General features: G+C 47.8%; 1 protein-coding gene across 3 annotated transcripts in view; it reads left to right on the forward strand.

The window, feature by feature from the left end:
• Positions 1-9,761, forward strand: part of KIAA0319L (KIAA0319 like) — an 82,265-nt gene extending 72,504 nt beyond the window's left edge. For all 3 annotated transcript variants that reach the window (XM_044424652.1, XM_044424653.1, XM_044424654.1), the window contains exons 19-21: positions 1,603-1,693; positions 1,808-1,899; positions 7,888-9,761. In XM_044424652.1, the coding sequence (XP_044280587.1) occupies positions 1,603-1,693; positions 1,808-1,899; positions 7,888-8,075 (371 nt within the window). In that variant the 3' untranslated portion in view covers positions 8,076-9,761. The remainder of the gene's footprint in view (positions 1-1,602; positions 1,694-1,807; positions 1,900-7,887) is intronic.
• The last annotated feature ends 5,803 nt before the right edge of the window (positions 9,762-15,564 follow it).

A 15,564-nucleotide genomic window follows, 5' to 3' on the forward strand; every position in this document is an offset into this window, starting at 1 on the left:
CAAGGGCACCGTCCTCTGCGTGCTGCGATCTCTCTTCCCCAGCCAGCCGTCCAGGGAAAGCTAGGAGCCGTAGGACTGTGTTTCTGTCAAAACACGCTGCACAGGACTGTGGGGATAGTGGGATGCTGTGAAATGTCTGGCAGAAGGTGGGGGATTTCACTTTGCTCCAGTCTGAAAAGTATATGTGTTGGGAGCAGAGGTGTGCTCGTGGGCTGCCTGTAAGGATTCTCTGTGCTATCCAAAATCTCAGAAATCAGCACAACACTGGACCTCATGTCTTTAAAGCCAGGCAGCTGTTTCGAGTCCGCCTGGGTTTCCCTTCCAGAGGAGAATTGTAGAGTAGCCACTTCCTGATGCTCCAGTGAGCAGTTTCTCTGGGACGAGGGGCTATGGCTTCCCTGCTCTGCCTTCAGTTCAGTCCTTCCATTTATTGTTTGCATCCCACTCTTGTATCCAAGGGTCACTCAGTGCAGCTCTATAGGATTCCAGTTTCTTAGGAGTAAGGAGCATAATTCAACCTGCAAATAAACTGTTTCTATAGGTTGTTCTGCCAAACATTTCTGGCAGCCTGATTCCTGGCAGTTCACTAAACACTTATCGTTCTCCATCCTGTGCCAGCCTAGTGCTGCAGTATAGCAAATGTTAGCATTTGTGTGCGCGGGCCAGTGGGGCACAGAGCCCTGTGGTCTGGTAAAAGCAGGTTTCTTTGCAATCTTGTTGGACATTCTGTTACTTTAGAAAGAGCAGTTAATCTTAAGAATTTCTGTTTCAGTTATCAGTGAAACTGGAGTTAGGCGATCTGGTGTCCTCCAGATGTTTTGGACTACGGCCTCCGTAAGGTCCAGCCAGTGTGGCTGTTGATCAGTGATTATGGGAATTGTAGATCAAATTATCTGCAGTGCTCTAGGTTTCCTACCCTGATTTAAGCCACAGTAAACTTGACTTTAATATATTTTAATGAACTGCAGTTGGGGTAAGCCACAGTTCTGTGTTCATACGTAATGGAACCTGGCAACAGCAACAGGGACCCTTCATGCCTGAGCATAAGGCTTGTATGGCTGGAGCACAGTCACATAGAGCCCTGGCCCTGAGGGCTGCACCTGGGTGGTGCTGGGAGGTCAGGGGGACATGTGTGCATGTACAACACACATGCATAAAAGAGATTCTGCCCAGCTTGGACTTTTACCCACCAAGCATACAAAGTACAGTTCAATTGTGTCTGTTTCTGTTCAGAAGCAAGCCCCAGTGCAATACTTTCAAGCATACAAAGAGCAGATTGATTCTAAAGTGTAAAGGTATTTAAAATGTAAATACCCAACAGGATGTTTAAATTTTAGTGCCTCCTTAAATTGCTATTGTATCTAATCACTGACCGGAAATAAGAATGGGGTTTCATTTGGGTTTCTGCTTCCGTCAGTCTTTCTGTGGTCATTCTCCTTTCTGCATTCCTTTCTAGAAAAGTGGGTGGGGGGAGGGGGGCATCAGAACCAGCATCGAGTTGGACAGCCCTGATCTAACCACAGCTCAGATCATGACTGCCGAAATTAAATGCCGCCAACCAGGCCATGCTGAGCTTACACTCTGGGATTGCGTTTCTTCCAGAATGGAGTGTGCTCTACGTCGTCATTGCATTGTTTGTCATCGTGGTCTCCTTCGGGATCTTCTTTTGGGTGGTGGTGTGCTGCTGCAGGAGGTGAGTATGGCCCCAGGCCCTTGCCTCTCCGCTCAAGGGCTAATCTTCCACAAGGGCACCGCACCTCCTCTTAAGATTCAACCTCTGTCTTTTCCTTTTGTTTGTCTTCTCAAGACGTAAAGGGAAACCCAAAAGGAAGAGTAAATATAAGATTTTGGATGCTACAGATCAAGAGAGCCTGGAGTTAAAACCAAATCCCAAAGCAGGTAAGTCATCAGAAAAGAGGCTAGCGCCAGCAGAATGCTGATGCAGGCTGCTTTCTGTGCACAGGGGGTATTAAACTCTGCTTGGCGTAAGAAAGCTCAGAGCTCTGCTTGAAAGTTTCATTTATTAGGCCCATTTCCCTCAGATATGCAGTGTGTGTCAGATGCTTGCTAGAAATTCAGTAAAATCAGGGCCACCTTTTCTGAGTGCTGTGCACATGTTCGGTGGTGGAAGATTTCTGAGAGGGATTTCAGAGTAATTTTTATGTTAGACCTGTCTTTCAGTTCTGATTTTTAAAGTGATCGACCTGGGCTTGCTTTGAATGGTGTAGAGAGGCCTGCAGGTAGTTGGTGGAAAATTCCATTTTGCCCATATCTCTATTTTTCAGACAGTACAGAAATGAAATAGTCCTAAGTCTCACTTTTGCTGCAAAAGTGAAATAGCCAGACTAGAAGTACGCGTGTTAAAGGCACCTCAGAAAATGGAGGCATTTCAGGAAACTCAGTGATGCACAAAATTATGCTGGGTGAATTTACTATATCTGTGGATAATAAAGCACTTGTCCATGTAAGCTTGGATTACAGTTCAAAACGAACTTTTTTTCTGGAAAAGCTGCACCCTGCACATGTGGAGTATCACAGCACATCTTAAGAGCTGTCATTTGGGAACGTGAAAAGCGTCACGATGTCATGCGTCACCATACTATGTACCGCTTTCTGGTTGGTTGTGGTTGGATGACCTCTAACAGAAATACTCCATACACCAGCAACAGTGAGCAAAGAACATGCTTACTTGTTGTACACATATAAAAGAATGTGCTACACACACACACACACACACACACACACACACACACACACACACACACAGAGTGATAACCAAACCAATCTAACAGGAGTGATAGATGCGACGTGATTGCTGAAGTGAAAAATAAGAATTGTGTGGGCAATTGCGAACTGAATAGCAAATTTGCAAAACTCCGGTCCACGCTTGTTAAAAAGGTGAACGTTCTTTGTTGTGGGCTCTGTGCATCACGGACGTGGGCTTTGCCACACAGCACAAGGCCTCGACTGGAAAGAACATCTATAGCCCAGCGCCATGGATTGGGCGGGAGCCCCCTGCCCATCTGAGTAACTAGGGTGGGACTCCTGCCCAGTCCCTCAGTCCCTTTTCAACTGCACGCTGCATCGACTAGATTGGAAATGAATGCAACTATTGCTCACCATTTTTCTTTTGCCTTACCTTATTTTCCCCACTTTTTATCTTGTGTCTTCATGCTCCTAAACCAAAACACCTGTAAATTAAAGTTGTATGTTTCCTCCTTTTTCTCATTCCTCAAAATTGTTTTTTCTCCCAAGGAGGGAAACAGACCCTCAGGAGAGACCCGCCCCCCTTTTCTCTCTCTCCTCTTTTTTCCACCACGGCCTTTGACCCAGCCTTTTCACACTGTGCCTCATGTGCTGCATGGCTGCCCACTGCAGGCTGCCACTCCCGGTGCCAGCTCTGCCTTGGCAAGGGGCACATGGCCAAGACCTGCCCTCAGCACCAGGCTTTTACAAGCCAGGCACTCTGGCAGCGGGCAGATCCGCTCAAGTTTGCCCTGTGGCGGCACACACTTTGAGTGGCCCATTCTTTGAAAGCCGAAGCTGAGAGGCCTCCCACCGTACTTGCTGAAGAGACCGTGAGGTCCAGTAAGTTGGCCAGGAAAACAGCCACCACCTCATCCAAACAAAAGCCAACTGCGCCAGGACTGCCCCAAGGAAGAAAAGGTGTTACGTTAGCCCACGGCCACCAACCTCTCCTCTGGCTGGCTAGCTCCTGCATGGGGACTGCCCACCTCCACCATATCCCAGGGCACCACTGACCAGGCCCGTGTGCCCATGCCCAGTCCAGGGACTTCTTTCCTGCATGCGAGTCGCCACTGCTGTCACCTCCAACACCTGTGACCCCAGGGCCGTGTGTCACCATCTCTCCTCGCTTGCAAGCTCACCCATGCCAGCTGCGGCTCACAGCTAGTCCTCCAGGGGACAGCAGGGCTCACCCTGCTCTCCCCTCAGACTGGGACCACAGCTTGCCCTGGTCCCCCACCTGCACCTATCCCAAGGAGCTATTGGAGCCCTCAGACTGCCTCACCAACCCAGTCATGCTGCCCTGAAGGCACCGTGTGGAGACAGAGGACTCCAGGTCCTCCGATGGAGACCTCTCAATGAGCCCCAGCCATGGCAGGCCTCCTGCCCCGCACCACTGCTGCACCAACAGCTGGACCCAGTCGCCACTGCAACTCTCCTCTCAATGGATCCAGCTCATCCCCCGGAGGGATGGGTCGGTTTAGCAGTATGGTCCTCCACATGGCAGATGACCTGGGCCTGCAGATATCCCAGCAGGCGGAGCCAGAGCCTGAGCCTGACCCGTCTGCAGTGCCTTAGCTTCATGGAGCACTGCTGCGCTGCAGTGCAATGCGATGCAGTACGGTGGCAGCACACAAAAACAGAATGTAAATATTTAATAAAACTAACATCAAAAACAGGGAAAATAAGAAAGGTTTGGCCTGGCACTGAAATGAGTAAAGTGTTGGTGCCAGACACCCCTCTCTGGGGAGCAGGTTCCAGAGCTGGGACGCTACCACAGAAAAGGCCCTTCTCTGGGTAGCCACACATCTGATCTCCTTCAAAGAGGGCTTCCGAAGAAGGACCTCGGACAAGGATCTTAGGGGATAGGAAGGTGTATAAGAAAGGAGACACTCCCTCAGATATCCAGAACATGGGCTACTGTTGCTCATCCAAGTAAGGACGTAATTGATGGACCAGCTGAAGCTGCTGGAAAGCGCTTCTTGCCAAAGTAGTCACCTGGAACTCTAAGGATAGCTCTGGGTTGAGGAGCACTCCCAAACTACACACCCTTTCTAGAACAGGGTGAAAAGCCCTTGCACGACAAAGCCCACATGTGTGAATGCACAGATGAGCACTTGAACAACAACGGTTATAGGTAAGCCACCTGCTTTTACAAACCAGCGAAGTTTGACCAGCAAGCTGACTCATTTTAAAATTTGGCTGTATTGCTGGATATGCTTCATACAGGTCGGAATGACCTAGGCCAGGGGTCGGCAACCTTTAACACTCAAAGAGCCATTGGGACCCATTTCCCACAGAAAAGAAAACACCGGGAGCCGCAAAACTCTTTTGACATCTAAAATGAAGATAACACTGCATATATAGTTTTTTACCTTTATGCTATGTATAAAAGAACTATAGTGTGTTGCATTTATGAAATCAATGAACTGCTACAGAGAAAACAAATTTTTATTTCTGCATGCAGCAAAAACATTTTGAACTCCGAAAAAAAAGACACTGGGTTGAAAGTTACTTTCAAATAAAATACTCAATGTCTATCTGAGTCCTCATATTTATGAAATAAAAAGTCAAACTTATATTATCCACTAGCAGCAAAGCAAACATGTCGTCTGCTTCTGTGTGCCCTCATCCTTTTATCATGTGGTGAAATATTGAACAAACATCCCTCTTCCAATGTAATAATATTGCTGGAATTTTTATAAGAATCTTCTTAAAACGAAGTAGATCTATATCTTTATATTATGATTTAGCTGCAGCTCTTGTTCATTCACTAAAAACTGTTATTTTTAATCTTACATTATAACCTAGTAGGACTCCTTTCACATATTTTGAATAGGAGAACAGCTTCCTGAAGAGTCAAAGTCAGTGCTAAAGGGCTGCATGCATTAAACAGCAAACCCCATAAGTTCGTCAGCAGTAAAAGCAAATGAATCTACCCACATACCATTAAACGTTTGGTTTTCTTCAGAAACTTTTCTTCGGATTTATCCATGGTTGGGGGCGGGGGGAGCTGAATAAATCTCAGATCACAGATATAGGTGTGTTTAGTGACTGATTAGCAGATAAACAGTCAAGTGCTGTGAACTGTGACAGGTCCAAAGCACAGCTTTTAACATTCAGATGAAGGAGATTACATTGGGACAAAGAGAATCCTTTCAGCAGCCTGCAGGAAGCTTGTTTAGCAGAGGAATGTAGGATTTACTTTATTTATTTATTTTTATTTATTTAGGAGACTTCTATGCCGCCCCATTCACCGAAGCCTCGGGGCGGCTCACAACCATAAATAAACTTCAATAGAATAATATAAATTAACAATATAAATTAAGTCGCCCTGGCCAAAGAATAAAATGAATTAATAATATTAACAATTAAAATAACATTTGAATAAAAAGGGCTTCGCCTGGCGCTGAAAAACAAATAACGACGGCACCAGGCGGACCTCTCTGTGTTTATAGCTCCAGGCGGACCTCTCTAGCTAGTGCTGCGTTTCTGAGTGGAGCTTGGAGCAGATCAGCGACTGTGCCGGCCGCGTGTTTTGAGTGACGGAGCCGCAGCAGAGGGGTTCAAGAGCCACGTGTGGCTCTGGAGCCGCGGGTTGCCAACCCCTGACACAGGCAATGTGTAGCTACAGTCACCTCCCTCATCAGACCTGGCTTGGAGCACCTTAAGTCTAAATACTTGCTTTTAATTTATTTTTTAAAAAAAGCAGTTGGGATTGTTTGCAGCAGGATTCTGAGCAAGGAGACAGTGATTCTGTGGGGTAGTCCTGGCAATGCAAGCCGCCGCCCCGCTGGCTGGGCCAAAGCTAAGAATGCGTTGCAGAAAATGGACCGATGTAAACTGCCACGACCTGAATAGCTTAAACACCACCCTCCTTTTTTCTCAGTAGGGTGGCAGGATAGGTGAGCTGCTTAGTGCCCGAAAAATGGCCTTCAGTCCTTGCCTGCTCTCTGAAAGTGATGTCTGATCGCAGGTGTGTTCTGCACCGAGTGGGTGCTCCCGCTGAGTGGAGAGCCGCTTCGCGACAGCAGCAGAGGGCACTGTGGCAGCTGCCTTTGCTGCCTCTTTCCACCTCAGAGCAGCTTTGCCTGCTTCCAGCTCAGCTGGTTCACAGGTGGCTTTCTGCGCTGGCACTCGGAACGCCTCCTGCCTTCCTTCCCTGCTTGTGAGCTCCCTAAGCGCATCGGTTTGGAAGAAAATGCTGGCCCCACTGACACCTCAGCTTTGGCCCAGAAGTTCTGGTGCAGTGCATGGTCGGTAGCTGGCTGGTGTTCTTGGTTGCCAAAGGTGACATGAACCTTCTTGTCACAAAGCCCCCGAGCAAGCATGCCCTCTGCCTCCATCAGGAAGTGGGCTATCTCGCCTCCCCTCATGTCCTGGAGGAGGATTCCTGCTCCTCATGACTCCTCTGCAGCCCTACCTTTATCTATTGCTTTAGAAGGTTGTAGGGGGAGCTCCCCCCCGCCCAGTTGAAGACCTCTCATGTCTCTGAAGGAGCAGGATGCTGGTCTCCAGCATGGTACAGTTTTGCTTGTTTGAGCTGCCTGCCCAGGCCCAGGACTGGCGGGCACCCTGCCCTGGCAGCTTGGATGATGACCTGCTTGGCTGCTGTAGTTAGAAGGAAATGGGAGGGAGGAGGGGGAAGCATGACCAGACTGAAATCAGGAAGAGGCAGGGGTAGAGCATGTGGGTTTCATTGCGGTCTCCCTATTTTTCTTTATTCCTGTTCAATTCTAACACTAATTACTCTCACTTAGGCTTCAGATTCTTTATAGAGCATGTACATGGTACTACCCCCAAGTCGAAGTGTGTGCAACTGCACTGAAAACTGTCCTCTTTTGTTACTGCTTCCTCCAAATTATATGTTATTGTTAGATCGTTTTTAAGGTATTTGATTTTATTGATTGTGAGCCATCCCGAGACACCATGCATCTGGGACGCCATATAAAACTTTTAAATAAATAAATATTCCTCTGTCACCCTTAAATTGTAATCTCTTTGGGACAGAGTCCTGTTGTCTTGTCTGTTACTTTGTGAAGCTACCATTCATAGAAGTATATAAAATAATATCTGGACCAGGGATCTCTCTGTGTCTCATGCTTCCAGGTTCTCTTTAAGTTTCTTCATTTATTTTCCAAGGCAACAAACAGAAATCCCAGGCCCAGAACACCAGCCTCATGCATTCCGAGTCTGAGCTGGACAGTGACGAAGCCATCTTTACGTGGCCAGATCGGGAGAAGGGGAAGCTGCTGCACAACCAGAACGGTTTCCTGCGCAACGGACAGGCGACACCCAAGCTGAAAAAACAGCGGGAGGAGATCCTATAGCTGTAGGCCACTGCACACAAAGGGCCAGCAAATGACAATGCAGAAGGCTGTTTGGCTCCTCGGTTGCACGAGGCGCCCTAGGAGACCAGCGGTGTTGTGCTTTGCAGAGCACCTCACATATGGAGACTATCTTTTGTTTACTACTAATCTTTTTAAATTTTTCAAGTTGAACTGCCTGTACTTGAATCTGGACTTTAATGGAAATTTTGACAAATGAAGCTGTGAAACAAAGACTGTGAAGGGCAGGTTCTTGTTCTGCAATGCTGCAGGACTGAAAAAGCACTCTGGTAAAGAGTACCAGCTTGCCCAGGATTGCGCCGTGGAGCCCTGCTTTGCCCCCCGCAAAAAAACTGGTTTGCTGCAGGGATGGCAGTCTTCTCCACGCATGCCCTCTTGCGTTGGTTTCACTCGCAAGAACCACACCTTGGCTTCTGCCTGCCACAAAAACCGAGATTCCCAGACTGTGGTTCTTCAAAACACTCCTCCAGTTGGGTTTCTCCCTTACCCTCACTCACATACTTACCTCTGTTTTCAAAAAGTGAAAGGAGGCTGGGGATTGCTGTCTGCAGAACAAGGGAAGAAGCCGTCTCTTGGTTCTATTTATTAAGTTAAAGGGTGTTTTCCCCTTCATGTTTTCGATTAAGGTTAGTCTTGCCACTGGCGGGAATACAGGCACTGCCTTCATGCCTGCGATTCCCCATCTCCTGCCCCCTGTGGCAGCACCGCACACTCACACTGCTGGAGGCCTTCCTCTTTTTAGGCAATATCACTGGAGGACAACAAGCCCCTCTTCCAGTTGCAAAAATACCTTGGATACACTTACTGTTCCACAAAACACCTTTGCACAAGCTGAAAAAGGGAGTCAAAGACACACGGAGCAAGACTGGTTCCTCTGATGCACAGCAGATCAATGCCTTTCTCCCCCCTATTCTCAGCTCTTGCATTCCCCTTTTATTCTTGTTGCGTACCTGTCATGAGCAGCTGGATGTTCAATGTCACAGAGATCTGTAAAACCTTTCGTTTACCCAAGCAGCCAGAAGAGCCTCTGCTGAGAATCTTTTTTGATAGAGACCGAGTTTTCTGCACTATAAACCAGCTCTCCTCTGATTTTTTTGATCAATGTAAGATGCATAGTTGTGTGATCATTGTGTGTGATTTACTCCCCCTTGTATTTCTCTTCCCTTCTGTCTGTTACCTGCTTTATGCTCTTCACTGTCACCCACTTCACGTTCGGCAAACATTCTCTCTCCCCCCAAGGTGAACGAATCCATTATCTTTTCTTCTTCCCCTTCTGCTTCTCTCCCCAGGCAACACTGCCACTGTCTGACCCTAAAGGGCAACCATTTCAGCTACCTATGATTTTATGTGAGGAAGTTTAATTTTTTATAAAGTTGCAATTTTGGCCTGTAGTTCAGATCCAGCCTCCAGAGGTTGGCAGGTCAAAGTTTCCAATGCTGATTTTACTCCTTTATTAAAGTTTGGCGGCAGGGGGGTGGTAGATGAGAATGCTGTACACAGGTCCCCCAACTCAACGTCTGGGGGAACGTAAAAAGTGACCACTGGGAAGACAAAAGTTGGTCCTTCTTGCTAAAGGGGGGTTCTGTTTCCGTTGCTGCACTACTGATTTGTGAAGGTGATGAAGAATAAAGATGCTGCTCAGCTTGTGGGGGATCCTTCCCCCTTGAATTGTAGTCCAGGCTGCTCCTTTCTTTGTTCCCCCAGTGTAGCTGCTGCTTGCTTGAATGGTATTGGCTACGGGAAGTGTGTGTTTTGCCCCAGTGCAGGGACAAGCAACACAGAGGTTGAGAGAAAGGGACTTTATATGTAGCATTTTTATCCCACTCTTGAGTCATGAAGATTCTCAAGGTGGCTTAGGAAGATTGTTTATTACACGGTTGCTGTCCACACGATCCTGAAGGAAAGGGGATTGGAAGGTAGGAGGGGAAAAAGCAAAATCTGAGGCTAAATTCGTAGTTGCAAAGTTCAGCAGGTTGTGGGCACAGTGGAAGGCCACTGCATCCTCTCCCTTGGATGGTTTCCTCTTGGTTGGGACGAAATGCTGCCACTTAGTGAAAGGAGGCCTGTTGACCACAAACTTTGGACCGGCCACTATGGGCAGCCAAAATTTATGGAACCGCTGACCATGTCTGATCATCAAGAATGCAAGGGGAAGTTGGACGAGATGAATGTATTCATTCTTTTTGTGACTGTTGAAATGTGAACATAACATCTACAATGAATACATAATGGGTGTGCTCAATTACTTGTATTGCAATAAACGGGCCTTAAAAAGCAAGGGCTGAACTTTCTAAAATGTCCACTAACAGTTCCACAAGAACTTAGTTCTGCAGCCTAACTCAGAATAGATAAACCCTATATGGAAACACGGGATTTTTTTGACTGAAACAAAGGGGACAACATTTCATTTTCTTCCAAGAGCTTTAAACACAGGGCAGCAGAGTTTTCACCAAGTCTCCCGCTTTGTGCCTTTCAAGCCAAGCAAAACAGTTAGTCTTTAAGTTGTCATAAGGCTGTTTTTTAAAATTGTGCCAGGTAGCTGTCCTCACCGTAAATATTAGTTTGAGGTCTTGCAGTCCTCCTTCCTTGTGCAATTTATTACCCTTATTAGTTTGCTATGTAAGTATCCTGAGCCTCTTCTGACCTTGAGAACTCTTCTGCATGGCTATGCATTATGATTTCCCAATTAGAGATTCGATAGTTCCAATTCCCCCATATGTGGAAGCGAAAACATGGAGACATCTGCTTTGGTTGTCTCTGCCGTGCTTGGTCAGAAACCATGTTTCATTCAGTCCCCGACATTCAGCGCACACACGTATACACACAGGCTCACTCAGGGCCAACATAATTGGCTACAGTCCAATATTCTATGTTAATGCTTCATTTCTTCCTCCTCTTACTTTGCTGGAGCTCACCTGTCAAGGCTATCTCAAAATGTGGCTTTTATTATCCAATGGACTTGCCTCATTCATGGAATTTTACAGAGGGTCCAGGTGTCATTGTGCTCCACTCATAAGTCACTTATCCATGTTTTTCCATGGCTTCATCTGGCTGTCCTTTTCCTGCAAACACAGACACACTCATATATTAAGGAGAGAAAGGTGGAATTGCTGGATGCATGTTGTCTTCTGACTGATAGTACTGGATGCCATCCCTACTTTGAAACCACACTCGATTCCAATGCATTAAACCAATCAAGTTTGAAAAAAATGATATTCCCCCCACACACCTAACTTGCTCATAAATAAAAGGGGGATGTGTTGGGTGTGTATCTTTTCCTGTGGTGTGTTTCTTCTCTAAACTAGCTTCCGGAATCACAGTTTTAAATTATTTTATGAGAATGGTTAGGTAAGCTGCTTGCCTGCCAAGCACAAATTGTTATGCTGTAGGATGAGTACTTGGCTGTATTTTCATTGGGTGGGTGGGGGGAATGCAGTGCTGCCCCCTACCTAGTGGCAGAGCTTGCCTGTCTGCCATGTTGTTCTGGACCAGTGGAACTCCTTGACCAAGACCTCCCACGCATACTATGGGAAGGTAGCTGTCATTACTGAAATATGTGGCGGGCTACATATGCTCAACTGATCACAGTTTAACTAGCTTGGTTTTCCTTGAGGGATCCTGGGTGCAAGTGATCAGACAATGGTCCTTAATTTCCCCTTTCCCAGTATTTCCCACAGAGCTGAAATTACTTCTCAAAAACCAGTTTAAATCTGGCATGTGCAGATATCTCTGTCTGCACCACAGCTGCTAATGCCTTTGCCAATGCAAAGTATATAGTGTTTTCTGAGTGTTCCAAATAACTCACATATATTGGGGAAAATGCAACATAAATCCTACTTTATTATGATTCATTGAAATTAATGATTAACACACTCCACTCATCTCAGTAGGTTTACTCTAAGCAGACTTTACGTTGGATTTTACCTGTTTTCTCGGTTTTTAGAATAACCTGAAGATATTCCCCTGCATTAACTAGCTTCCATGAAGGCCAAATGTTCCTTTAAGAATGTTCCTAGTGGGGCTCTACGTGCTATTTTCATTTGCTTTCTTGTATGGCCCTGGCTGGAATCAATGGAAGTTTCTTTTTTTACCCATTCCCCACACCCACAGCAGGTGGAATTTCAGGAAAAAATAAATGGGGAAAGGCTTAAACTTGCCTTTTGAAGAAAATTGGTGGGGCAGGGTGAGCTTGCAGCATGAGGGGGCAGTTAAATCTGCTGATCATGATGCAACCCTTTTGCACATTCTATAAACACATCTGTGTGTGATTGGGATAATCCTGCATTTAAAGGCCTACACTTTGGTCTTCAAATCCTTCACTTGAAGAGATACAATCTTGGTAGTAACAATGAAAATGACTTGCATGTTTTCTCTGGAACGCTCTTCATCCCGTGATTAACCTAAGCAGTTTACTGCACTGTTCTTGGTCCACTGTGTGAACTATGCAAAGAACTGTATGGGTTTTGTGTGACCTGCAGGGAGGTCTATCACATTGGCTTATCTAGTTCCCATGTCTCATGCTTATAAACACCACAGCACAGGCAGTGTCTCTTGACCCTGGCCATTGTCAAAAGGGGCTGCCACTCGTGCGCGGAGAAAGCAGGCCAAGAAACTCTTTCCTCCCTCTCCCATCATATGCGAGCCCACAGACTGATGAACAGAAGATAAAAGGATTCACTCCCACAAGATACGGTGATGGGCACCGGAGGGAGACTGGACAGAGTCAAGGGGAAAGGCTATCAGTGGATACCTGTCTAAATGACTCTGTGCTACTTCCAGTATCGGAGGCAAGATGCCAATGTACGCCAGGCGCTGAGCAACATGGGGGGGTGCTTTTGCCCCATGGCCTGCTCGTGAGTTTCCTGTGGCTGTTTGGCCACTACGTGAACATAATTCTCGCCTAAATGAATCCTCGGCCTGATCCAGTAGGGTACTTCTTCCAATCTTTTTTTTTTTTTCTTTTCCTAAAACCTGTTCCGAAGCAGTAAAGGCTTCTGGACCGAAATTGGAATAGGAAGCAGGCAGTGGTAGGTTCTGCTTGATCTGTGCCCAAGGAAGGGGCACAGATGCAGGTGAATGCTATTGATCTCACCAGCAAGAAAATGCTGAAGCTTCAGGCATCAACCTTCAGCAGGCTGCATCAGATTGCAGGATATCTGCCTCTAAACAAAGCTCAGGAGCCTTGCTTAATTAGCAGAGTCCTTGAAGGAAATTACTGAAGTCTGCTGGTTAAATTTCAGCACCGCAGTGGCCCAATAAGAGGGCACAAATCCAGATCATGGTGCATTGGGTGAAGCAGGGAAGGAGATCACCTTCTTACTTAAAAAGTCTTTTTGCTGTGCATCTCAGTCCTCACCTGAGAACACAGGGCTGCATTCCTGCACCTGCTACAAAAATGCAAGAGCCCAGAAGATGCAGGTGAGTTTCTGCACATACAGAGGCACATGCTGTCCCTTGGGTCAAAGTGCAAAAGCTGCTTCTGCCCTTGTGGCAAGGAAGTTCCCAGATCTTTAACTTCTCTGTGAGGAAACAAACAATTCCCTTATGTTGGTAAAGGGAGGCACTAAGAATGCTACCTCATCCTTGGCTGTGGGACATATGTACCTACGTATCTTCACGCTGAGGCCTGCTGCTGTTGGGGGCACAAGGAGGGGGTGAAAAGCAGAGATTGCTCCGATTCCGATGTGCTGCTGCAACTTCTCCAGGGCCCTGCCTCCTGGTTTCAACATGCAGATAGAAATGGGGCCTTATCTGCACAGGTTTTCCATGAAGTCGCTTGGCCTTTGGAAGGTGCCACAGAGCTGGGAACCATTGCTGAGGCTGTGCATCTTTGAACGACTAGGCAGGGTAAAGCCAAGATGGGAAGATCGCGCCAGTTCCAAACTAGGTGTGACAGGACAACCACCCCTTTTGTTCCCGCGACCGCTCTGTCATGGTCACATGCTCTGCTTCCAAAGATCGGTTTAAAAGTAAGGGACCATAAAAAGGAAGAGGGAGAGGAGGGGTCTTGGAGGTACTCCAGTCAGCACTATGCCAGCAGATGGAACTGCCGCCACATGGCTCAGCTGCTCACAGCCTCTCATGCTGCACTGAGATGGACGCTGCTTCCGTCTAGCAGGCCTGCACTGCGGCTCCCCAAGAGTGCCGGACTCCCACCACCACCGCGTTCTCTCCCTTCACTCCACCAGAAATCCTCCTAGAGATCACCCTCTTCCTGTCCTTGCTGGCAGCAAAGAAAAACCAAACTCTGCCAGGATCACAGGAGGAGGAACTGGCACAGGGGGTACCAAAAGAGCAGAGTCTACAGGACCTAAAGACAAAAGCAGAAATTTGCAAGGGCTAAGTTAAATGCTCTACGGTCGCCTGTTTGCCACTCCTCCTATGTAAGGACGAGGGGGAGCAGAGCATTTTATTTCAGAAAACACCTCAGGCAGAAAAATTCAGATGGAGGCAACAGGAGTGAAGCCCATGTGGGCAAAAAACCAGCTCATCCAGCAGACATGAGAGGGCAGCAGTTTGCATCTGTAAGAGCCACACATTTCAAAATAAGAATTATTATTGCATATATTCTGCTTTTTCCCTCCTGTGAGGGACCCAAGGCAGCTTACCTAGATTAATTTTATCCACACAACAACCCTGTGAGGTAGGTTAGGCTGAGAGGGAGTGACTGGCCCAAAGTCACCCAGCAAGTTTCAGTGCTGAGTGGGGCTAGAACCCAGATCTCCCAGGTGCCCAATCACATTGGCTTATAATTTAAGCAGAAGTACAATCGATCTCATGACACCTGTGTACCGCCTGCTCACTCTGCTGCCCAGGCGCTACCTGTGAGTGGACAGCACTTCTGACAGCTCTGTCTTTAAATCTGAATCCAGTCGGACACCCTCCCTCCCATCGCCTGGGCTCTGCAGTGAAAGCTTGAGAGAGGGCTCATTTTGCACACTGATAACAGGTCACTTATTCAGCTCTACTTATATCCAGAATGCTTTCCTGCAATGCATCCAAGGTGGTCTAGATGAGCCCACACCTCTGTGGTTCATCTTCACAACAACACTGTGAGGTAGGCTATGCGGAGAAGCTGTGTGATTGACCCAAGGTCAAGTCACCCTGGCAGAGGAGGACGAGAACCCCGGTTTCCTGCCTCCCAGTCCAGGGCTCCAGCCACTACACCACCCTGGCGCCCCCAGCAGCCCTGTGGGGCACACCTGGCCGAGGGTCAGCGACTGGCCTAAAGGCCCCCTGCCGCGCGGGCACGCGCCCCCGGCTCTCCCTTCCCGGACACTCGTGTTCTCCTCCGCGTACCTCCTCCGCAAAGCACGCGGCACGTGGGCCGGGCCGGCCTGTCTGTAACGCGTGCAGACGAGCGCAGCCCGCGCGGCTGCCCGGTGAAGCCGGGGCGGGCGGCCAGCGGGAGCCGGGAGACCCCCGGGCCGGGACGCCGCAGGCGGGTGGGCGGGCGGGCGGCGCGCGCCCC

This window comes from Varanus komodoensis, unplaced genomic scaffold, assembly GCF_004798865.1.
Source record: "Varanus komodoensis strain SLA01 unplaced genomic scaffold, ASM479886v1 scaffold15, whole genome shotgun sequence".
In the NCBI taxonomy this organism is placed as follows: domain Eukaryota; kingdom Metazoa; phylum Chordata; class Lepidosauria; order Squamata; family Varanidae; genus Varanus; species Varanus komodoensis.